At 41.0% G+C, this 23,750-nt stretch overlaps 2 protein-coding genes across 2 annotated transcripts; one reads left to right on the top strand and one right to left on the bottom strand.

Annotated features, from left to right (window-relative positions):
* Window positions 1–392: 392 nt before the first annotated feature.
* LOC121180174 (beta-crystallin A1-like) lies at window positions 393–4,368 on the bottom strand. The gene is made up of 6 exons (XM_041035351.1): window positions 4,296–4,368; window positions 3,903–3,979; window positions 3,676–3,794; window positions 2,053–2,194; window positions 1,666–1,808; window positions 393–860 (listed from the first exon to the last, which is right to left on the bottom strand). The coding sequence occupies exons 2-6, from the start codon at window positions 3,975–3,977 to the stop codon at window positions 713–715; spliced, it is 627 nt and encodes a 208-aa protein (XP_040891285.1). The 5' UTR covers window positions 3,978–3,979; window positions 4,296–4,368; the 3' UTR covers window positions 393–712.
* Window positions 4,369–9,638: 5,270 nt separating this feature from the next.
* On the top strand, window positions 9,639–12,383 carry crybb1l2 (crystallin, beta B1, like 2). Its single transcript, XM_041035352.1, has 5 exons — window positions 9,639–9,734; window positions 10,085–10,203; window positions 10,859–10,991; window positions 11,141–11,283; window positions 12,212–12,383. Exons 1-5 carry the CDS (start codon window positions 9,639–9,641, stop codon window positions 12,381–12,383), a joined length of 663 nt encoding a protein of 220 aa, XP_040891286.1.
* Window positions 12,384–23,750: the final 11,367 nt, after the last annotated feature.

Genomic DNA, 23,750 nt, shown 5'->3' with positions numbered 1-23,750 from the left:
TTACTGAAGCATTAACTTACTGGTTAGGTATTGAATAATTAAACTGCATTTAAAACATTATATCATTGTGCTGGTGTAACTATCAGCAGGGACTGAGATGCTTTATTAATATGGGCCAAGGAGTGAAAGAGTGAGTGAAAGAGTTTTCCCCAGAGAAACACTCAAACATTGTGTCTGTGCCTCAAAATTGTTCCTCTGTACTACAGTGAATGTAATTTGCACATAATACGCTGCATACACATGAAGTGTGTCCTGATTCAGCAGAAATATAACCTGTTGAAACTTAGGTCAGTTTCACACACAGACTGGTGTGTGATCATCAGCATTTGTTGCTCAGTGACCTTTGTTTCTCCTCTGTCATTGATCCTTAACTGATCTGTAAACTGCCACGGTCACTGTCTCTGAATATGTGCGCTCACACAGGAATTACAGAAAGGACTTCTCATGCTCTGAATCTGACCTTTATTTCATTTGTACTAAAACAAAATGAGTAATAACAGAAATATGAATATGAGCTGAGATAAAGAGGTAGCTGCTACGTCACTGATGGTTTGTGTTGTAATCACAGTGCTGAGTTATTGAAGCCCTAAGCTCAGAACCAAACCTAAAGTTGGCTTGGGACTTATATCCAGGCCCTCACAACACAGTGCCCAGGTGTTAGCCTGAGCCCAGGCTCTGCTGCTGTTGTTGCCTTTTACTGATCTGTTCCCTCTCAGTGCCTGATGCGTCTGATGGACTGGATCTTGGGAGTCTGGCAGTGGGAGCCCCAGTTCCTCCAGTGCTGGTAGTCTCCGCTGTGTCTCTCACACTCCATGATGTACTGCTGGCCTCTGTAACCTGGGTACTCATAACACACGAAGCTGCACAAAGACAGAGGCAGGAGGAGGAGGAGAAGATTAAAGGACCAGTGCCTAGGATTTAGTAAGTAATTAATTTTCATGAGTTGCTTTACATAAAGACATTCTCTCTGTGGTATAATTCCTTAAGCTTTCATATAAAAGAAGTGATATATGTAGTGTTAGTGGGACATTTTACAGTTAAAAATGTATCCGTGTTTTCTTGTGAACAAACTATGTAATGGCCACACTTTCTAAATTACTGCAAATGTGTCCTTCATGTTAATTGTCAGCCACTATGTGGCTAATAAACCAGAGAACTGGGTAAAGTGCCAACATTTCACCAAAGTGGCAGACCGACAAGTCAACAAGCTGACAGCCCTGCCACTACTGTGGCTACGAATAATGGCACCATGGTGTTGTGTGTAAGTGTAATCTGGCTGTGAGAAAGTGTTAGACGTGTGATCCTGTAATGGAGATTTGAGATTTGATTTCTAACACTGAAGCTGCTCTAGGAATTAAAGATTAAACTAAGTGAGATAATTAAGCTGATGCAGGTATAAAAGAGAATCAGAGTGAAGACATACTGAGAGGCAGTACCTTAAAAGTTTATCTCTGTATGTTTACAAACCAGTTTTTTTTTAATGAGCTAAATAGCTAAATGCCTCAGGCAATGATCTGCCATCTGACTGAATGCCTGAACTGCTACAGGTGATATGGCTACATTAAGAACAGAGAGGTATGTGTGTTTCAAACTTTAGATCTAGCAAGATTTTTTTTTTTTTTTTTAAGATAAAACACCATCAGTCAACTTGAATGAGTGACTTACGCTCCACACTGCACGTGCATGGAGCCCACCTCAGGCATGAACCAGCCCATGGCCTGCAGGGAGGGGTAGTCGTCGCACAGCTCGGTGCAGCGGCCCATGAAGTTCTCCCTCTCAAAGATCATCATGCGGCTGCTGTGGTGAGACTGTGGAGGGGGTGGAGCAGAGAGATGGAGTTAGGCCTGTCAGACGGACGTACACAGTGAGCAGTCATTTGGCATTGAGTTGTGTCATTTCTATTTTTGAGGCGCCTCAGTCACTCACTGTGTGGCTCACTCCTCTGATCACTCCCTCCTTCTGTCACTGTCACACACTATCTCTTTCATTCACCCTCTCCCACTTCTCTCTTCCTCTGTCTCATTTTAGGCCCCCCCCCCCGCAGGTACTCACAGCGCAGTAGATGGGGCGAAAGGACATGAAGCGCTCTGTGTGGTAGGACAGGGAGCCGCTGTAAGCGTCCCAGTTGGGGTACTCCCCTCTCTCCAGGATGAACTGCTGGCCTTGGAAGTCGTGGTGCTCGAAACCCACCCAGCTGGACACATGGAGGGGAAGAGGTGAGATGGTCAGATGGGTGGGGAAAAAATGCTTTACCGTGTTGTCTGAAATCAGTGTGAACTTGAAACAGACAGGTGACAGGAGACATCAGACAAAAGAGAGGGAGCAGTGTGCAGCTGGGAAATTAATCCATTAAAACACTGGCATTTAAAAGAAAAAACAAAAACCTTTTATATTCCCCCAAATCTGCAGGTTTAATTTCTGTTTGGATAAGAAAAATGACTAAATAATATCAGGCAATTTTAGAAAAAAAAAAAAAAAATTAAAGAATGGAACAGTTCATTATCCTCTCTTAAAAAAAAAAGAACGACCATTCCTGTTTGAGTTTTTCCTGTTTAATAAAAGTATTAGAAATATAATGATAGAAAATCATAAGTATCATAAGTACTCATTATGTAGCGTAGCCAGTGTCAGTGTTATGTTACTGGATCATTATTAATAAAGTACAAATATTTAAGTGGTACTACAATTTTGTAGCTTCTTGAGGAGGGTTAATATCATAATGCATCATATTTCATTAACTGGTTCAACTAGTCCATATGTTTTGTGAGTAAAATCTTAATCTGAAAAGTAACTACTTGTCTCAGAAATGTAGTGGAGAATAAAATACCCTCAAATAGAAGTAGTAGTAGTACAAGTACCACAGAATTGTGCTTGAGTACTACACTTGAGTAAATATATTTAGTTAATTTCCAACCACTGATGATATGCCAGGATATTTTAAAAAATATATAACTTTGATTTCATGTCAAAGTTATATTTATTCAGTCAGTCGTGAATATTTAAAGTAAAGAGTTACCAGTGTGAAATCTGGACCACTGAAATGCACAGTAATAGTATTAATAGTTTAACAGTAGGTACAGGTTTGTTACAAGCTCGTCCCAGCAGCTAGTTCTCAGAGCAGTTTAGAGTTTCTAAAAATGGCATGTGCTTTTCAGCAGAGGGATCCTGACATTTTCCTGTGTGAGTGAGAAAGTGGCACACCATTTCATAAAAGCAGTAAAAAACATTTGTGCGGCCTTAAATTATCCAGCGCTGACCAGTGATAACTGCTGACCACAGGTGAGGCTCGTATGCTGGGTTTGAGTAACCTCCACACAGAAAAGATCCTGCAGTTTAAATGGTTTTCAAAGACCCTTTTAGCTCCTCAGGTGATCATGGAATAAACTCTGTCTTGGCATTTCTTCTGAAAAAGGAAACTGTGGTAAAAAAAAAAAAAAAAAAAAAAAAGCCAACGCTCCCCCCTCTACTGCTGCTTATGCTGGGTGCACCTTGTCTGTGGGATGGAGTGACCTCCGGGGTGACACACTTTATGGTGGGAGCCTGGACACTATTTCCTATCTCATTATCTCTCTACCTCTGTCCCACAGACACACACTTACATAAACATACACGCACACACACAGAGTCAGTCAGCTGGCCACAGAGACTTGCAGGCGTACAGGCTGTGTGACTCACGCTCCACTCTCCACTCGGATGGAGCGGATGTTGTCCAGGCCGCAGTCGTGGATGTTGCAGCACTCGGAGGTGAACTCCAAACACTTGCCCTGGAAATGCTCCTGCTCAAACACAGTCACCTGCACACAGGGGAGGACAGGGGGGAGGCATCAGGCTGTGTTCTGTATGTGTGTGTATGTCTGTGTTTATCAGTGTGTGTGTGTGTGTGTGTGTATGTGTGAATTCACCTTAAAGAAAGGGGCTGTACCCATACTGGGGAAGTACATGGTTGAGGTCATGTGGGTTTTAGTGACTCTATTCATGTCTAGAGCAGAGAGGATAAAGAGGGACAACAAGAGCTATGGATCAGAAAAGGGCTTTAAACACTAACATGTAACCGATACAGGACAAATTCAAAATGCATGCTATAAACAAACTTGTTTCAAACATTAGATATGAACTTCAAGTGATGCTTAACAGTTTCCTGTTGCTGTAAAGAAACGTTTCCCATTCAACTTCTCATGCAGCCAACGTGTGCTCGGAGAACGATAATAAATAATTATGGTCTGAGAGAAGCTACAACAAATATTTAATCCCTTTAAATTCACCCCATGGGAAGGTTCAGTTTCTGCTCATCTTACCTGGATCTGTCCTCGCGCTCCTCACTCACCAAATCCTCTTGACGTAGACTTTTGTCTCGACCTGGCGCTTCTGTTTTATACCGGCGTCCACGCGGGGCCCTCGCGTTCACGCGCGCGCGTGATTCTACTTCATGCTAATGACTCTGAACTGGGCGAGTTTGTCAAGAGTAAAGCTTTAGGTGAATTAGGGATGATACTTCCGGTAAGCTTCTTCAAAGTTAAGCTCCATTAAACAAGTTTGTTTTTCCCTGTACCCTGTATTACAGTGGTTCTTTTACAATATGTATTTGAAGTAATACAAAGTCTTAACTGGGGAATAGAACATATAAGGATCCAGATTATCTAACTTTGTTTTTTTATTTCTTGTGTGTGAGCTTTTAAGTAATCCAATTTAATTTTGGCGTCAGATTAACAGCTCCACGAGACATAAAAACTGCATCAGTGACTCTGAACCTTTTCAGTTTTGTTCCAGGTGAGCTAAATAGGAGGATATTTCTACAGTTTAATCATAATATCTTTTAAGTAATTCCAGAGACAAAACGAGTAACTGATTAATAATAGTAATATATAGATAATTTTCAAACGAAGTTTGAAGGCAGAGAGAAGGATATTTCCGGTGTTCCTCTATCTAACTGTGACCAACTTGACGCAGGTGAGAACTTAAACGGCCCGTGCGCTCCTCCGTGCTCACGCGTGTGCATTAAAAAAAAAAAAAAAACGGGTTTTGTGCGCGCGCCGGTGAGCCTGCCGCTCGGTACTCTCTCTCTCTTTGTAACCCTATGCGGCCTGTCGACTCAGCAGATCATATACAGCGCAGCCACAGAGGTGCGGGTGGTGAATGCGGGGCTGTTGTTGGTCTATTCGTATAGGTCAGCAGTGCCATCGTATAGAGCAACAATGGCCCGGGCTATAGGCAGAGAATGAGGAGGATTTGGAGAGCCATCCGGGGAGGCTGTTTCCGTGGTGCATCCCAAAAGTGGAGGAAATTGGAACAGAGAAATTCAATGAATGAAGACACTTATAAATTAATAATAACATTATGGTATTAATGTTATGTTGAAATGGAAAACACAGGTTGAAAAGTGTTTCAAGAGAATCTCCCTCTTGCAAAAACACAAGAAAAAACATGGACACACTGAAAACAAGAAAAGAAGAACTGTGTCCCCTGTGTCATATCAGTAAATCTCCAGTTCATCACTGCAGACCGTGGGACACAGTTACCACAGCAACATCCCCCCTTGCCTCATCTGGTCTATGATCCTTGACATTTCATCTTGAGAGTTTATGAGGAGGCTCATCATGTTCACCCTCACACGGGCAGACACACTCACACACACACACAAAAGTAATGGCCATGTCAAAGGACAACAAAGTCACAACCACCATCATTTTCCCAACTATATTTCCAGTCACTGCTCTACAACCACTCTAACTTTACAGTAACTGTATAAACTGTACACTGGTGCATGTGGTGGTGTGACATTTGTCTTGTGATCTATCACATCTTAATTTTTGTAGTACATGCAGATGTCTTATCACTCTTTCCTTTACTTCACATTCTTACCTGGTCTAAAGGAAGAGGGTGTTGGAAGCTGTACAGATTGTAAAGTCCTTTGAGGCATATGTGTGGTATGTGATTCAGAGCTATATAAATATAACTGACTTGACTAGATTAAGCACTGTAACAAAGAGCACAGTAACCACTCCAGTAGAGGAAGGACTTTTACTTAATAACTCTCGTGTATATGTGAAACAGAGGGGCCATCGATGCTGGGGGACCCTCAGGATCCTTGCATACATGCGATGTGAAGGATAAACGCAACCTACTAAAAGAGGGGTTTTCTGAAAATGTTCAGCTTAACTTTCTGTGTATGGAGATGCAACACGGGAGAGGTGAAAGGCTGAGATGCAGGAACTGTCATAACATGTATTTATCAAAACAGTTTTTTTTTTAAAGTTAAGTGTTACTTTGAATCTGCTGCAACATATTTGTTTGTTGTTTTAGCCTTTAAACTTGGTTTTACTCAGATAGTCCAGGGTCCTATTGTTTTGAAGCTTATCCAGTATCTCTACACTGTTCATTTCTTCAACTGAAAAAAAAAAAAAAAATCCATGAACTAACAACAAACTGTAATTTGTTCTCTGCTATGAAATGAAAGATCAGTCGAACCATTTTTCATCTGTACGGTGTATTTCACAGGTGCAGCCGTGCTCCCAGCCAATGGGCTTTTTGAAGAGCGCGTGTTGTTACAGCACATTGAAAACATCATTGGCTCAATATCATCATGTCTCATCAGATTAGCTGCAGTAGCTAATGACTCCAGCTAAGCATGTATGATCAGGTTTTACAGAGAGGAATGAGAAAGATTTTAGAAACACACACATAAGGAAAAACTTTTTTTTTCCAGTGACCTGCTGGTTGTGATGTGTGTTACTGTAGTGTCACACATGGATGTCATTGCCCTATCCTTCTCCTCCTTCATGTTCACTGACACTGTCACTATTTGCTAAAGGAAAATGCCAATAAAATAATCATAGAACAAAAGGAAACATTTTAAATAATATATTTATTCATTTTTATCATTTTATCTTTATTCACAGTGTTACAGTGAATGCAGCAAATAGCCCAGACTGGATTTGCACTCTGGGATGCTGCAGCTCAGCATAGTAAACACATTTAACCAGGTGAGCTACCTCTGCCTCATCAGGAAAACCTATTCTAACAAAGGATTTCCACACTGGATGCACTTGTTTAGCCTCACTTTTGTCTTTTGTCTTGTCCGCAGAGTGTTTTGCCATCTTGAATGTCCTTTTGGACGGTGGACCTCGACTGTATGCAGTCACTGAACCCAGCTGTGATTGGAGGAACTCGATGGAGGAGCCTGAGATGTATAAATAAAAGCTGTGTCCCAGGGTTCTCAGTTAATTTCCTCTTGCTGTTGTCCTCTTCCCTGCTTTTTGTGCAGTCACGTGACTCTCAGCAGTGACTGAGGACGTCCAACATCCACTGTGTGATTCGCTCCTTCACTCCTTCCTCCATTGCCCTCTCACTGATGCTCTCTTGAGCTCTGTGATTTGAAGAAATTCAAACTGCAGGATTAATGAACCCAGTGACTGAATCCACAGGATGAACAGTTTTACCTCAGAACATCAGGAGCTCATCTGGTGAACAGCTGTTCCCCTCTCCTCGCCTGGACGTCAGACAACATGTGACCTCACCTGTACGGCAGCGTTCGAAGCTGCAGCTGACCTCTTTGCTTGTTCCCTCATGTGCACTTTAGAATAAATATCTCATGGACTTTCCTCTCATAGCTAACACCCACCACAATATTTCTCCAGCCCCCGCAAGAAAAAAAAGAAAAGCACAGAGTTTTAATTTAATAGCTTTCTCCCACTGTGATGAAGAGGGAGATTCAGATTATTGTCCATGCACACTCTGAACCTCTTTGCTCACCCAGAGGTGGAAGAGCGAGGTTATTGCTTCTCACAGCTTATTGCTTTTCCTGTTATTGTTTGTCCCGGCACCTCGTGATTACAGCACTGAAGAGAATAGGAGTGAATAATTTTGTGACAGGCTCTTAAATGTGAACCTGGTCAGCCCGGCTATCATTACTATGAAATTGCTACAGGGGTTAGGGCCTAGAAAGTACTTTGTAAGTAGCAGCCCTCTGTAGACACAGTAAAAGTCTCACTTTTACTTCACTTTACTTCCTCTCATTTTACTTAGTTCCGGTAGATCTTTTTTTAGTTAATGGATTCATATTATGCTTAAGTCATCATGAAAGTCATTTTGTCTTTCATCCAGTCCTCTAGGGTGAGACATACACAGATTTTCAGCTTTGACACATTTTCTTCCTCATATTCTTCTTTCAACATATATCCCGGCATCTTGTCTCTCTTTCTGCCCCACCGTCTCTCTCTCTCTCTCTCTCTGCCTCCCTCTCTCTCTTTGATGATGGGGGTATTTCTATTCTGTGGGGGCTGTGAGCTCAGCGAGTTTGTTTCTGTGTCTATAATCCCCTCTCTCTGGGCGCCAGCATATAAAAGCGGCGAGGGGCCCGGCGCACTCTCACACAGACCACCAGTCTCAGCCCTGAGTCTACTCCTTTACGCACACACTGCCACAGGTAAGACAGTGGACAAACATCATACAGAAAAGAAAAGACAGAAAGGGAGGGAGACAGAGAGCAAGAGTAACCTGATGTAATACCTTACAACCAAGGCAGTCGATTATAGTTCAATCTGAAGCTATGAAAGTCAAACAGTGTTGGTAAAATGTGGATTTCTCTTGTGCAAATCCTGTAGTTGTCAATAAATGCACTGTGGCCTGTTCAGACTGAACATTAGAGTCTATTCTGAGTATAAATTATGCTAAAACCAGTATTTAAATCTTGACCAGTGGAATCTGAAAAATGATTTTAAGTTGGTTCCACTATTGCAGCAGAGAATTTATGTGAATGCTTCTTTTTAAATGTTAGGTTCAAAACTGAGCAAAGACGTCTGTTTATATCTAAGATTTATATTTAAAAAGCTGCTGTTGCTTTTGGTGATTTGAAAAAAGTATTTAGAAAAAAATTTATTTTATTTCTGTTTTTTGATGGAATTTTATAAAAATGAGTGTAAAGCAAGAGACAAGGTGATTATTTGTGTGGTTATGTTTGAACTGAACTCAGCTTTGTTGTGGAATGTATGGAAATGATTAGGACTCGGAGAGGGGATCTGAAAAGTGGGAGGTTTATGTCTGTTTTCTAAATTCATTTGGGGGAGGGTCTTTAATGGAAGAAGTGATTTTAAACAGTAAGTATTCGGTAATATGTCATTTAGCTTTGACTATCACGTAACTCAAAGATTCATGCCTGTAAAAACGTGTTTGAACTGATAAAACCAGAAAGGCTCGGTTCAAAAAATAAAGAAATGCTGGAATATTTGATGAACAGGATGCATGACATTGTTATGGTTGCCCCTGCGGATTCCACTTCTATTGTGTGATTTTATGGCTCATAAATTGGAGTAATGTTCACATTAAGTTATTAGTGGCAAATTGTAAAGCTGAATTGTTAATGTATGTTCAGATATTGTATTGTGTTACTCTGAGATACTGTGGGAGGACGGTGCAATTTCCCCTTAGTCAATGGGAGGACCTAAAGAAAATATTGGGGAGGGTTTCAATTTTTAAATAAGTAAAACCAAACTCTTAAAGCCCCACCCCCCAAAATGTTTATGTTTGTACAGTCCCTTTATACATAGTTTATATAGTTATTATTCTGATTCTGATTATACAGTCTTGACAATGAAAGACAACCAAAAACTGATTCAAAGCATCTTCTCTTCTTCTCAGTCATCATGTCTGCTGGAGGAGAGAAATCCAAGTCTGCTTCCCAGCCTGATGGGAAGGCAGCTCAGAACAAGATGTCTGAGATGGGCATGATGTCCTACAAGGTACAGTTCACACAAAAAACACACACATAGTACAGCAGATGATCAAACATCTACCAATGTACCATACAGTCTTTTTCACACAGCGTGAAGCAGCTGGCCTCACACTCACAGTGTGCCTCCTGGGCTGATGCCTATTATCATGACCTGCTGGTTCTTGTAGCTCTGTGAGGGGGCGGACGGCAACTAAAACTGACAGTGATAACAACACACTCACTTCATTTTACTCTCCCTCTTTCTTGCCACACTCTTTCCATCCTATTTATTGCTCAAGCGTTGCCCTTGTCTTTGAAACTGCCTCTGTGACCTCCTTTCTCACTCCCACTCGAATTCTCTTCACCCCAACTATCCAGATGTGTGTGTATGACCAGGAGAACTTCCAGGGCCGCTGCATTGAGATCAATGCCGAGTGCATGAACGTGTGTGACATGGGAATGGATAGGGTGCGCTCCCTGCGTGTCGACTGTGGACCGTAAGTAGCCCGTGCACGTACAACCACACGTACACACCCTCCCACACATGCAAGTAAAATGTACCCGGCACCCACACTCATCTGAGCAAAGAGCAGGTAATTTCACTGTTGTACCTCACCATTATGGGACATTTCACACTTTGCATTTTAGGCATTTTTTTCCCCCTGATGCTTTTATCCTGAGTGATTTGCTGAGAGCGCAGCAGCAGAATGAACTCCAATACCTAAACTAACTGACGTAACAAAGCGACAAACAGCAGTGACTGCAATGAGAAATAAAAGATACAGAACAAGTAGATGAGAAGAAGGTTCTTTTTTTCAAGGTAAGAGCAAATAATTACAAACAGAAAGACGACAGGAGAAAAGTTACTATGAGTCTCTTATACTGCACTTAAAGTGAATTAAAGCAGACATCCAGTGATTTATTCTTATTTGTACTGAACTTCCATTAAATTGGGACGCACATGAGAGGTGCATTAAAAAAAAAAGGTCAAAATTAAAGCAGCAGAGAGATATTCTGACTTTTAGTGTCTAGCAAGGGTGAAGCTCCAAAAACCCTGAATCTGTACTGGAGTTACCGGGGTTACTGGAGTTATTTTTACAGTGATCACCGTCCTCCCCTCTTCTCCTTCTGTTCTTTTCTTCCCCTCCTCAGATTCGTGGGCTTTGAGCAGATGAACTTCTGCGGTGAGATGTTCATCCTGGAGAAGGGCGAGTACCCCCGCTGGGACTCCTGGAGCAACTGCCAGAAGAACGACTACCTGCTGTCCTTCAGACCCGTGCGCATGGTAAACCCCTCCACCTGTCCACTCAGCTGAAGACTCGTCTATGTTTCCCACACTCCTGATGGTAGTTTGCTTGTCTTTTTTCATCTCATCCCTTCATTTCAAAATGCTTACCCCCCCCCCCCACATTTTCTTTTTCCACCACCTTGCAGGATCCTGAGAAGCATAAGATCTGCCTGTATGAAGTCGGAGAGTTCAAGGGTCGTAAGATGGAGATCATGGACGACGATGTCCCCAGCCTGTTTTCCTATGGTTTCACTGACAGAGTGGGCAGCATCATGGTCAGCTGTGGAACGTGAGTATGGTGGCGACATGTTTCAAGAATTTTCTTGTTTTTTCTTATTTTTTTTAAAGAATTGTTCAACATTTTGGTAAATACACTTATTTGCTTTCGTGTTCACAGTTAGTTGAGGAAGCTGACACCACTACTGTTTCCCAATACTGTTCCTTTAAACATTAAGAAGCCTCTGGTTTTTTTTTTTATGCCTGCCTACAGAGCAGAAAGCTGTCTCAAATCCTTTCTCTATTTGCTGGTCTCGATTGTGAAATCATCCATTTTTCAACAGTGCTGACTGCAAACATCACACCCTGCTTTTGCAACAGCTGCGTCAAAAAAAACCCCAAAAAGTCCAGCTTCACGTTTTCTTGCGTGTGTCCGACAGTTTCCACATCCGGGACGTCATTCTCAAACTGGCAGAAACAGCAGCAGAATCACCAACTATCTGAGTGCTCCAAAGTGTTTTTCTGGAAGCAAGTTCAGGAATAGAGGCTTTCATCAGCACCTAACCAAGGGTGTCATGAACGTCAGCAGCTCAGAGTCTGTGTGCTCTCAGAGGTGTGGCAGGCAGCAGATACTGTTTCTTAGCTGCTGTGATTACTTCATTTGTAGCACTCCCCGTGCCTGAAACAAACAGCTGGGAGTTAGGTGGACCTATGGTTTGATGCTGACAAACAGATCGATGTCTTTATATGTTACGTGTTTATCCTGCCTGATTTCTCTGCATCTAGCTTTCTAGCGTCTTTCTCACAATTGACTTGTCTGTTACTCATCTTTCAACCTTGTGTTTTCTTTTCCTACAATCAATTATATCTGTTCAATCAGGCATCGTTTTCCTCACAGTCCCTGTCTCTATTGTGATTTCTGCAACCTTGCTGTCCACCCTGATTCTGAAAAATGTAAATCCCCTGTCCTTCCTCTCTGCCCTTCCTCTTTCTCTCCCCAGTTGGGTGGGTTATCAGTTCCCTGGCTACCGTGGCAGCCAGTACCTGCTGGAGAAGGGTGATTACAGGCATTTCAACGAGTTTGGTGCCCGCTGCCCCCAGATGCAGTCCATTAGGCGCATCCGTGACATGCAGTGGCACCCACACGGATGCTACACCATGTCCTCCAAGTGAAACCCAGCGAGGGCGAGGAAGAGAGGGATCGGAGGGGAGACGGAGGCCGAGGGTGGGCAAAGAGATGGAGGGGATGGAGGAGGGAAGGCGAAGAAAGAGAGGAGGGAGAGGGTGTAATATTTTCTCCTCTGTCCCAAAATCTCTTGATGGTTTGAGTGCAGGATGGAGGGAAAAGAGTAGGTTGTTATTTTTAGTTGTTGGGACTTTGAAATCCAGTGACTAATGAAAAGTTATTCAGAATGAAGTAGAGAAAGAGGAGATAAGTATACGGACCGCTGAGACTGTATCTGATAATAAATGCTCTCTCCATTTTTGTTCTCCCTCTCACCGTCTCTGTTTTTCAGCTCCACTTTCCCCTCTCTCTCCCCCCTCCCTCACTCTCTGCCCCTCACACACTTCTCTCCCACATCCCACCAACGTCAGCCCTCACTCAGCCCATTAGAGCACGACTGTGGGGTGGGGGGGGGGGGGGTACCAGTGTGTGTGTGTGTGTGTGTGTGTGTGTGTGTTTGTGTGGGGGGGATCTGAGAGACAGAAGAAAGCCACAACAGGAGAGTGGAGGCAAATTCTCTGTGCTCAGATCCTGAAGCCACATCAACCCTCAACCCCAATAAAGCATCTCACATCCTGCTCCACGTGAAATGACGTCTTATTTAACTTTTACAGTTATGATAAAAATGTCCCAAATGCCTGGATGCATTATGAGACTGGGCACAGACACATAAAGACCCCCCCTGTCCTTCAAAACCCCCTGGATCACAAGTGGTCATTTCACCAAAAGGTCATTTGTCCCTACCTTTTGATCCCACCCATAGGAGCATTTTGTGAATTAGTGTCCCCATGGCAGCAAGAAACATACTCCATATATCTGTTCTGTTAAGGCACAAAAACAGCTTGGTTGGGTTTAGGGAAAAATCGTGGTTTCTCTAAATGTGCTAAGGTTAGAGGAACTTCATCGTCATGGTTACATTGGTACACATGTGGTTAAGTTTACATGGTTAAAAGAAATATCACTGACTGCAGTTTGAAAGGAAAAAACAAACAGCAGTATCCAGTGTTAAAGTCCAATGTTTTGTCAGCCCGGTTCCCCTCAGTTCCACAGAACCTTTTAGTGTTTTTCAGCTCATTGTTTTGGTTTTACAGGTGTGCTGGTTCACTCTCACAGATCTCATCAACCTTTCTTTGAGGCAACAGCAGGCAACTGTTGTAGGCAAAAAAGCTCAGAGTAACCCACTGTACACTACCAGCTCGGCACTAAACGGTGGACAGACAGTTACTGGCTACTGGCTGCTGAACATAGTGGAGCACTGGTGGAGACCAAAAGAGAGCTACAAGGACAGTGAAAGCTGGACTTTAATTAGGTAAACACAAACACGACCCCAAATGAGTGATAACATTGCTCATCTAGATGTGTGATCAAGCAACTGTTTGCCAATGAGTTCAACATCAACTTTAAAAGTTGATGATATGTTCACAACTTGTTTCTGCTGGCCTTCTTGGTGGCTTAAAAGCAGAGCTATTACGCTTAAGCATTATGTAGCTGAATATGTAGGTGAAAATTAACATTATAGTACTGAGAATAAACATTAGATCAGACAATTCTGCCTCCTAGAAATGATGTTCATTCAGTAAATCTGTTTTGTAGGAAATGTAATTGCGACCAGATTGTTTTCTAGTAAATTTGCAAATATGAAACATATCAGTAAAATGTTCACAGACAGTGTACTTGTTGTGTGCCAAAATATCACATCTTGCAGTACAATATTTACTTGTAGTGACTTTATCTGCATTTGAATGAACTCAAATGGATCATTAGAACTTGGCTTTGTGAAACTCTGACAACTCTAACGTGCACCAGAGGTTTGTGAAGTTGCATATTGGGCCCTGATTGAGTTTCAAACTGGTTGTGATGTCAGAAAATCCCACTTGTGCTGTTAAACAGGGCTTTCAAGGTAAGCAAAGAGAAGCTAGATCATTCAACACAGTGAAGCTCAGACATCCAAGTGACAATAAGCAAAACACATCTCTAAGTGGAGGGGAGTTAAAAGGATCAGCAAATTAAAACTCAGCATGTCCCTGTTTTTGACTGTGCCTTTGTACTTTCCAACAACAACAAAAAAAGTCACTTAAATGTCACAAATTAATATCTACTAGAGACAGAGTTTCTAGGTTTAAGGTCTCCTGTGTCCTTCGGGTTGGGTGATCCATCCATGTCCAAATGGGCAGTTTGGGTTTCACTGTGTTATTCACTGTAACTCTGATCAACTGGAATTGGACATTAGAAGATTCATGTTACATCAACTGGGAAATGTATAGTAGTGAGACTTCCTGTCTGGGCAGTGCTACAAACATGGTAAAATGTTTGACTGGACTTCTGTTATTTTCCTCTCTGACACTCAAAATGCATTGTTACTTGCTTTTCTTCACACACCTCTCACTGAACTGTTGTTATTGTTAGAGCACATCTTGAGCACATCGTGAATTCTACCCTCAGTTCACACACAGTGTATTCACTCAAGATAATGTGTGCTGCAGAGACACGGATTTGTACTGAGAGAAAACAATTTGGACTGACGTTGTTCATCAGTGGAAGAAGAAAGCACTCCACCTCCTCTGCCACAGCACTCTGTCTGAAACAGAACATTATGTATTGAAGCTTTTGGTAATGAATGATTTCATTTATTATTTATCTTCTTCACCAAAGAGAATATTGATGCCTGGCCTGCAAACGTCAGCACCAAAATGGATTTGACCACATTTTTGCATTCACACTATCTTTTTATAACATGTGATAATTTATACAAGGCTTACTTCTTCCACAAAGGCTCGTTAGATATTCAGAAATACCAAACTACATCCTTCATAATGTAATCTGCACGTTCTCTTTGTGCCGTGTGGCTTATACACAGCGTGACGTCAGTGAGGGTTAGACTTTTATAGCACGCTGCTTTTAAACTGCTGAGAGTGCTTCAAATCATACTAATATAATGAGGCAAGTTTCAGTAAACTGCATTAGAATATTATTCAGTCATTGTTAGCTCAGAAATGATGGATACAGTACATAAATATGATTCACTCACTGTTCTCTCTCCAGCCTCCTGACTAATCCATACTTTAATTTTAAATCTTTCAACAAAAGATTATTATTGTCATTGCTGACAAGAGGACACGTTCCATTAAGAAAATGTCTAACATGTCATGTTTATTCCCACTGTTTCAAATGTGTTTCAGGTCTGCAAAGGGGGTTAAAGTTTGCACAGAATGATTTATTTTTAGTGCACAGCATCCCAATATCCAGTGCTAATGCAGGAAGCAGTGTGATATGAATGTGATTATCGCAGTAGTTTTATAATAACCATGGGTTTTTAAGTGTGTTCTTTGTCTTGTGGAAAAGATACAGAAAAGAGAAATGACTTCTGTTCCTCTGTCTCATCAAAGTTTGACACGTTTGACAGTGTGGAAAAAACGTAGTGTCTAGTCCAATGATGATGCATAATACAGAGAGTTCTCGCAACACAAACACCTGCACAATCTGATGCAATACAGCAACCAAAGCCCCTGCAAAATTTCACCTTTTGAAGCCTTCACTGTTCATTTACAGTTGATTTGGAGTCACTGACTTTGATAAATAGGGAGGGGCATGGGGGGGGGGCAAATTAGTATGAACGTCTTGCAAGCATTCAGACTCACATTGGTGAATTTCAGCTGTTTTAAAGTAGTAAGTCTGGTTTATACGATGACTGGTACATCTGGTTAAGTCTGCATGTAAGTAAATGTGCACAGGTGCTGATCATAGACCTTCAGGTTGCTGTTTTCTTTAATAATTTTGGGTACAACTTTCATGTGTCCAAGTCCGTTCAAGTCTTCTGTTTCCAGTCTCCCTCTAACAGGAAGTTGGATCAATTTCTCTGATTGTTTATTACAGTGCTGAGATTTGGGAAATGTGGATGTTGCCTGGGTTACACATAAGACTGCACAGATGTGAAAGAAGGTTTACTTGTATCTATGAGCTTTCACACCTAAAAGTACAAGTTTGACACTGCATGCTGACGCTGCATGGCTATAAGAGAACAGCTGTGTGAGCTATAGTCATGAGCACTAAGTTGATTTTGAACTAAGTTTAATATTGACCCCAAATACACTGACCTCAGTAGCACGCTTCCAGTAGGATTTTGACATTGATGGGAGGCAGATATTGTCACGAATGTCTCTGAGGGCTCACACTGTAGCATTCTACAGGGGTTTGTGGGATTTCGTGCTGTGTGTCGCGCAAATGACAAACTAATGCATGTTTGGATCAAGTCAGTCGTCTTTGATCCTGTAGCAGAATTGTGGACCAGATCTATATTCTTGTACAACTACTTTGTATTATCTCACTAAACTCCTGATTACATAAGATTAATTACTGGGAACACCATCTCATCTTTTCACTGAACTCCATAACATCTTGATGGCTGAGTAGACATTTCAGGCGTCCATGGTTCTGGATGTAAAACCTCTGTTGATTGTCTTCACAGATGGTGTTTGAGCTGGAGTATTTGCAACCCTTCTAAGTTTTGAGCATAAAGCTGTCCAGGCTGAATCATCATAGTAAAAGATGAGTGTTGAAAAAATCTGGTGATTTAATAAAAGATCAAAGATGCAAGAGACGAGGGTTAAGGTCTCTGCGACTTCTCTATTGCAGGAAAAGACATAGAAAAACTGAGCTTAAAATTCTGAAGGCTGAGCCTTTGACGGCAGGCTGAAGTTTGAAGACTTCTGTTAATAATTAATAAGTTTTGGCTTCTGAATCACTTCACTCTCCGATTCTGGGTCAGTGTTAGAAGAATTCAGCAGCAGTGCAGTGTTTGGTCTTAGAGGCAACAACAAAGCTGTTTGAATTTGATACAGCTCTCATTTATTCTGGCTGCTTTGTTCTCCACAGCAAAGACTGATGAGGCGTGTGTGTACGTAAAGCTATTGAAAGAAAAAGTGGCTTCTCAGGAACAGAACCACACGACACTTATCATTAAATTAACCCATGCAGCAATGATGAGGGACATGAGGTTTCAAATGTGTATGTGATGTGCAGGTGTGGGTTTTTCAATTATGAGAACAAATTGAAATGCACAGTTATCACATGAATGAAAACTGCACTATGAATGGGGACACAGTCGTTACCACACTAACATGTAGGTTGGGGAGAGAAACAGAAATAGAAAAACCAATAGGAAGACTTCTCCCAGCTGAGGAAAAGAAAACATTTTTCCACTTAAAGAAACACGGCTTATTGCCTCGTTCCATTCAGATTATGTTTACTTGTTGTGTTTCAGTCTTTTTTGCGGTGTTATGCTCAATAACAGCTGGGCAGGTAATATCTGTGTATCCTGGTAATATCTCAAGACCTTGAGTGACAGGAATAAGAAAAATCCAAATTCAAGCCACTTTAGCAAAGGTCTCAGAAGTTTATTTTAATATGTGATGATGCACCGTTTCAGCACTGTCCTCTTTATTTTTTCATCCCTCCACCTCGAAATACTTCTGCATTTGCTTTTGGAATGTCTGTAAAACCCAGTTCTATCAAAACAAATTTGGATGCTGTCCCACGGCAGAAATAAACTCTCTGAGTTCAGCTCAGCCTTCTGCCTCCCTTTAGACTAGAGAGGGAAAGGCACTCCTCACCTGTCACACTGGCACCCAGTTTAGTTCAGTCTATAAATACACTGAGATAAGACACCTACAAGGTGCTATGAGCCTTCCTCACTATGCAGTTAAATGTGGATCGGAGGAGTATTGACGTCAGACTGACACGCACGCACACACATGCAAATACGCACAAGTTAACACACACATATGGATGTTCATACATGAGTAGACCTAAGCACAAGCCGGCACACTCAGACACATACACACACACACACACACACACACAGACACACATAAACACGCTCACACAGGCACACATGCGGCTACTCTTATTTCCAGCCCTGCTTCTGATGTCACTCTGTGAATTGGGACTGGCTCAGCAGCAGGGCATTATGGGATAGCTTATAAGAGCTTAATGACTCCTTGAGGTACAATACTGCTAAATAATGGGAGAGAGAGAGAGATAGAGAGATAGAGAGTGAAGAGAGAGAGAGAGAGAGAGAGAGAGAGAGAGAGAGAGAGAGAGAGAGAGAGAGAGAGAGGAGGAGGATAAACACACACTCTTACACAACTAACATATCCACCCAGGCTTCTCCGTCCAATTCCACTGCTACACTTCTCACTCCATCTGGCAATTTAGCAGGTCCCTGCCTGATTGGCTGCTCGGACAGGTGGTCATTCACTGCTGTCGATAAAGACTCTTCACGTTTATTAGAAGCTGTTAAAGATGATGAAGTGTGTTTTGGCACCTTCTTTGTCAACGTATGTTTTCTGTCACATTTCATCTCACGGAGGGGTGAGGTCACTCAGGTATGGACCTCAGAGGACACAGAAGAAGGAAGTTTTATGTAACAACAACAAGTGTGATTCTCTGTAGAAGAGAGGGCTCACACCAGCTCATTCACAGTGGAAGACTGTAGGGACTGTAATGGAATTGGAAATAACGTGAGGAGGATTTTTTCAGTCTATGGGCTTATCAAGTTTAATAAAACCATCAGAACTACAGCCCCAGTCTCCTGAGCACTGCTTTATGGAGGACCAGATATGACTCATTATAAAGTAATATTAAAGTGATAATAAATGCTAATACTAATGCTACTACCACTACTACTACTACTAGAGAAAATATTAATAATAATAACAATAATGAGGCACCTTTCAAAACACAGCTACAAAGTAAGTAAATAAACATTAAATAAATAAAATTAAAATGAATAATTTAATTTTAAAAATCCATAAGAGTCTAATTTGTCATGTTCAATATTAATCTTTCATTCATCTGTCATTGCCATTTTAAGCCTAATCTTAACAACACCTTATTTTACTTTAATATTCACTTTGTTGCTGTCGTCTAAAGGTCAATTTCTTTCAGCAAGACTTTAAGTCCTTCACAATTTGCCTAAAGTGTTGGACATTTACCTTTTTCATTTGATTTAGTCTTTAAAATGACCCTAAACAGTCAAAAATAAAGTTCTGACTTGATAAAACTGCCATTGCACTCATTTGGGTTGCCCTAATTTATTTTTGTGGGCTCATTTATGCCCAGGATTTTTCCTCTCAGGCTACAAAATACAGATACCTTATCACTGACTTCTGGTAGAAGAAACCCTTTCTTATGGGAAAAATTATGTAATCTATTTATTGATTTACAGCTATGTAATCAAATCAAAAGTAAATTTAATCAAGATTGGTTCATTAATAAAACAGCAGCTCACTGTGTCCCTTTCTGCAACAGAACCTATACAAACAATCAAGTCGTTGGATGTTTTTTTCTTTTAATTCATTTGTGAGTTTATTCTGAAATATATTTATTTTCACATATATTTTCTTTCTTTACTTGTCAATTTAATATTCAGTTAAATAGTCAATGTTATATATTAAATAAAATATTTATTTGTTAATTTGCTATTTTCATTGTATTTCAAAATGTATTTATTTGTGTCTTTATTTTCAGTAATTTATTTGTCAGTTTATTGAACCATTTGATGTATTTACCCACAGCTTTCCTTTTTGTTAATAAGTCATGTTTGGTCCTCCATACATTGGACTGAATTCATTATCTTTCTTCCCACTAAGTGCACTGTAACTGTTTCTCGGCAAGCTTAATGAGTTTAGTCAGAGTTACAGGCAGATAAAATGAAAGCACCAAGCAGATGATTCTCTGTATTGTTTACTGCTATCAAAGTCACAGATTTTTTTTCTCCAGAAGTCGAATGTGTCATCCGTACTAATTTTACTGTGATATTTGAATAATACAGTCCTACATGCAGCCTTTTTAATCATTACAATTGGCAGTTATTTGGATTCTGCCTTTGTTACGTGCAGGGATTGTGATGTATTGGAAACAGCCTGAGCATGCGTATATGTTGAGTAGGAGTAGTCTGACAATTTTAGTCTCATTGTCCAATTATGAGTAATATGAACTCATTATTAGAAGTCGGAGGGAAAAAGGGGGAAGGTGTTGTACCAAATGGAGGAAAAACTTTCTCTGTCCTCTGTGCTGTATGATTCTGATGATGACTTCTGTCTAGCGTCTGCCATGCAGCCACACAAATTAACCATGCACAAGTACATTTGCACACATTTGCACATATTTGCACTCACACACACACATGTGCAAACACACACGAGCACATAAATACTTCAACCTGACAGTTGGTGTGCGTCACGGAGTGTTGATGCTCATTCAGTGCCTCTATGAAAAGTCTCAGGCTGACTGTTGAGTGATGTAAGATTGATATGTAACTCCTCTTCTTTCTGCTCAGACAAATGAGTGGGTGTGTGGAGCCTTCAGGAAGATAGATGGGATAGAGAGGGAGAGGGAAGAAGTGGGAATAGTACAATGTTGATAATGTTTTTTGTTTTTTAATTTTTTGACAGTGTACACCACAGCAGGTGATGAAAAAGTGTTGCTGGCAGGTGGTTATGCAATGTGTGACAGGTGACAAGTGTTGGGGAGCTACCTGTTTTGCTCCGAGTTATGTGTAAAATGAGTGATGATAACATTTCTCTCTCGTCTCTCTTTCGTCTCACCGCCCATCCCTCGCCCCCGGCCTTTAACTCAGTCTTTCTCCTTCCTTGTCTCCCTAACAAGACCCCTTGTGTCTGTCTGTTTTCCTCTCTCATATCAGCCTCTGTCTCTCTCTTTGTCTGCAGCCCAGGCCTTTTCCCTCTTTAGTTTACTGTGTCCGTATTACGCGCCCATCTGCGTCACACATGAGGCATGCCTGAGGGTTAAAAATAATAGATGAAAGTGGAACAGACGGACTCAAGGAGAGAGGGAGAGGGGGACTGATGACTAGGGGTGAAGATATGGAGCACAGAAGATGGAGAGGAGGGAGGACTGGTCGTAGAGGCAGCAGCCTGCAAGAGAAAAGTAATAAATCCATCCATTGATAGTTGTTTGTTCATGTATTTATTCTCCAGGCCATTACCAGTGAGGCGTCACAGGCACTGAATGCTTTCTATCAGGCTGTGTCAGCGGTTGACAGTGATCCTAATGAAAGTCTCTGAATCCTGAGTGATGGGAGATAATGGCCATTAACCACTATAACCAGAAAATAGACTGTGTATCCTGGAAAAGTGTGTGGATTTCTATCTTTAGTAAGGCCAAATGATGACGAAGAACCTCTTAAACTGAAAACAAGTTTTTGAAATTTAATTCTGAGTCATTTCTGAGATACAGTTAGGTTTTGGGTAACAAGGATTATATCGTGGTCTCAACTCGTGGTTGAGATTAGTTGTGTGTTTTTGACTGAAGACAAATTAAAACATGATTATGCAACATGTAAGAACAAATCTGAAGTAATAGATCAAAAAGATTTGGTAATAAAGCAGGACCTACTTTAAGACCATTTACCATGTTGTTAATTTGTGCTTTAGATGTGCATATTCCCAACCATATTTTAGTACCTCTTGGTGAAAACATTCATTGTCATGTCAATTTTCAGAGTTTAAGTATTAAAACTGTAAAAATATTGGGGTTATTTATTCATCTTTCTTGGTCAACTCACACATAAAAAAATGAAGTTCACCTTTTAAATATTGCAGAACGTATACTGATGGCTTGATGTGATGTCCTGTTTTTATTTATTTATTTATTTTTTACATTTTGACGTCTCACTTCTTCACCCCTGTCTCTCTCTTTATTGCATTATCCAGGCTGGTGAAGGATTTTTCTTGGAAATGGTCTGACCAAGGTCTCCAGATTTTCTCACATTCACAGTCCTAGATCCTAGAGCTACTCTTTAACTCATGTGTGTTACTCTGTCTTGCTTACCTTTATTTTATCTTTTGGTGCAAAGCATTTCACAGCCCCATTAACCCACTCACACATTCATGCATTCACACTCAGCTATTCTGCTCCAAAGAGGCTGTTATTAAGCTAGGATCATTGCCTTTCCTACTCACTGTAATACTGCCTGACCATGTGCCTTTGTTCTCAGTGAGTCGGTACATAATTGATTTGGCAATATTATTAAAGAACTGTCATATTAGAAGACTGATTTAATTAAAAGTAATTGGAAGAGACAGTGAAAAACCCACAACTTCCTGTAGAAGAAGAGGAAGCATTTTCACAAGACTAAGAAAAAAAAAACAAAAAGGACCTTACACCTGCAGAGAAGCGTTAATAAGAAAATGTATGTGTAAACGTAGACACGTATGCACACACAGGTGAAACAAACACATAGTATTTGGAGGAAATGATGACGTTAAGCATGTTGGTGTGAGAAGTATGTGAAAACGAAACTGGGAAAGAGAAATAAAAATGTGGACTTAAGTTCATCTAGCATTAACAGTGGGCTTTGGCTTTGGCTGGACTATAATCATGCCAATAAAATTTCAGAGAGCAGAATCTAATTGAAATGAGAGACAGATGGACCCAGAGAGGCTCAAACACAGCAACAGATCAGAGAAAAGAACGATACAATTTCTGTTTGACTCAACTTAGAAAATAGGACCTGTCTGATTATCTGTCCACTGTGCAAGATCCTGATCAAACATGGACTGAGTGAAGACCAACTCCCAGTAGATAAAAGAAAAGGGAGGGAAGAAAGTATGTGGTCACTGCATGATAAGAAGGGCTCAGCATCCTCTGCTGTGAAAAAGATTTCTCCCTGCAGGAATCGTTCCAAGATAAAAACTCTCTTCTCTCCTCCTGCTGAGGTCAGAACAGTTTGGGACCCTTGTGGCTGAAGGATCGGTTGATGCGGTTTGCTATGAAATACACCGTTCTCAGGCAGTGACAGAGCTTCTGTGTGACTGGGCCTGATTTCAATGTGTTTTACATACAGTTTGAACCTTATAAGTTTTTTTTTTAAAGCCAGACCTCCTCAGGGTTGTTAATATTTACTTTGGATCCTCCCCTGACTTACAAAAAAAAAAAAAAAAAAAACTTCTCCAACCTGCAGCTCTTCTCTGCTTTTTGGTGCTTTATTATACATTTCAGCTGTCTGGTCTGTAACTGTTGGTGCTGTTTGTTTCAGTGAAAAAGCTCCAAAATCCCACTGTGCACAGACACAGTTAGAGACAAGCTGGTCATGAGGTGGTGGAGACCAAAGACAGAGCTAAAAGACAGAGAAACTTCGACTAACATTTGTAAAGTTGCTCTGCAACTACTGCATGTATAAATGAGCCACTGTTTACTAACAAATATCATATCAACTAACCTGTGGAGGTTTTGACCTACATGTGGTGGTATGGCACAGCAAAGTGAGGGAAGAGGAGAACTGCTTGCTAGTA

The sequence above is a fragment of the Toxotes jaculatrix genome, chromosome 4 (assembly GCF_017976425.1).
Source record: "Toxotes jaculatrix isolate fToxJac2 chromosome 4, fToxJac2.pri, whole genome shotgun sequence".
In the NCBI taxonomy this organism is placed as follows: Eukaryota; Metazoa; Chordata; class Actinopteri; family Toxotidae; genus Toxotes; species Toxotes jaculatrix.
This window is presented reverse-complemented; position numbering and strand designations above follow the sequence as displayed.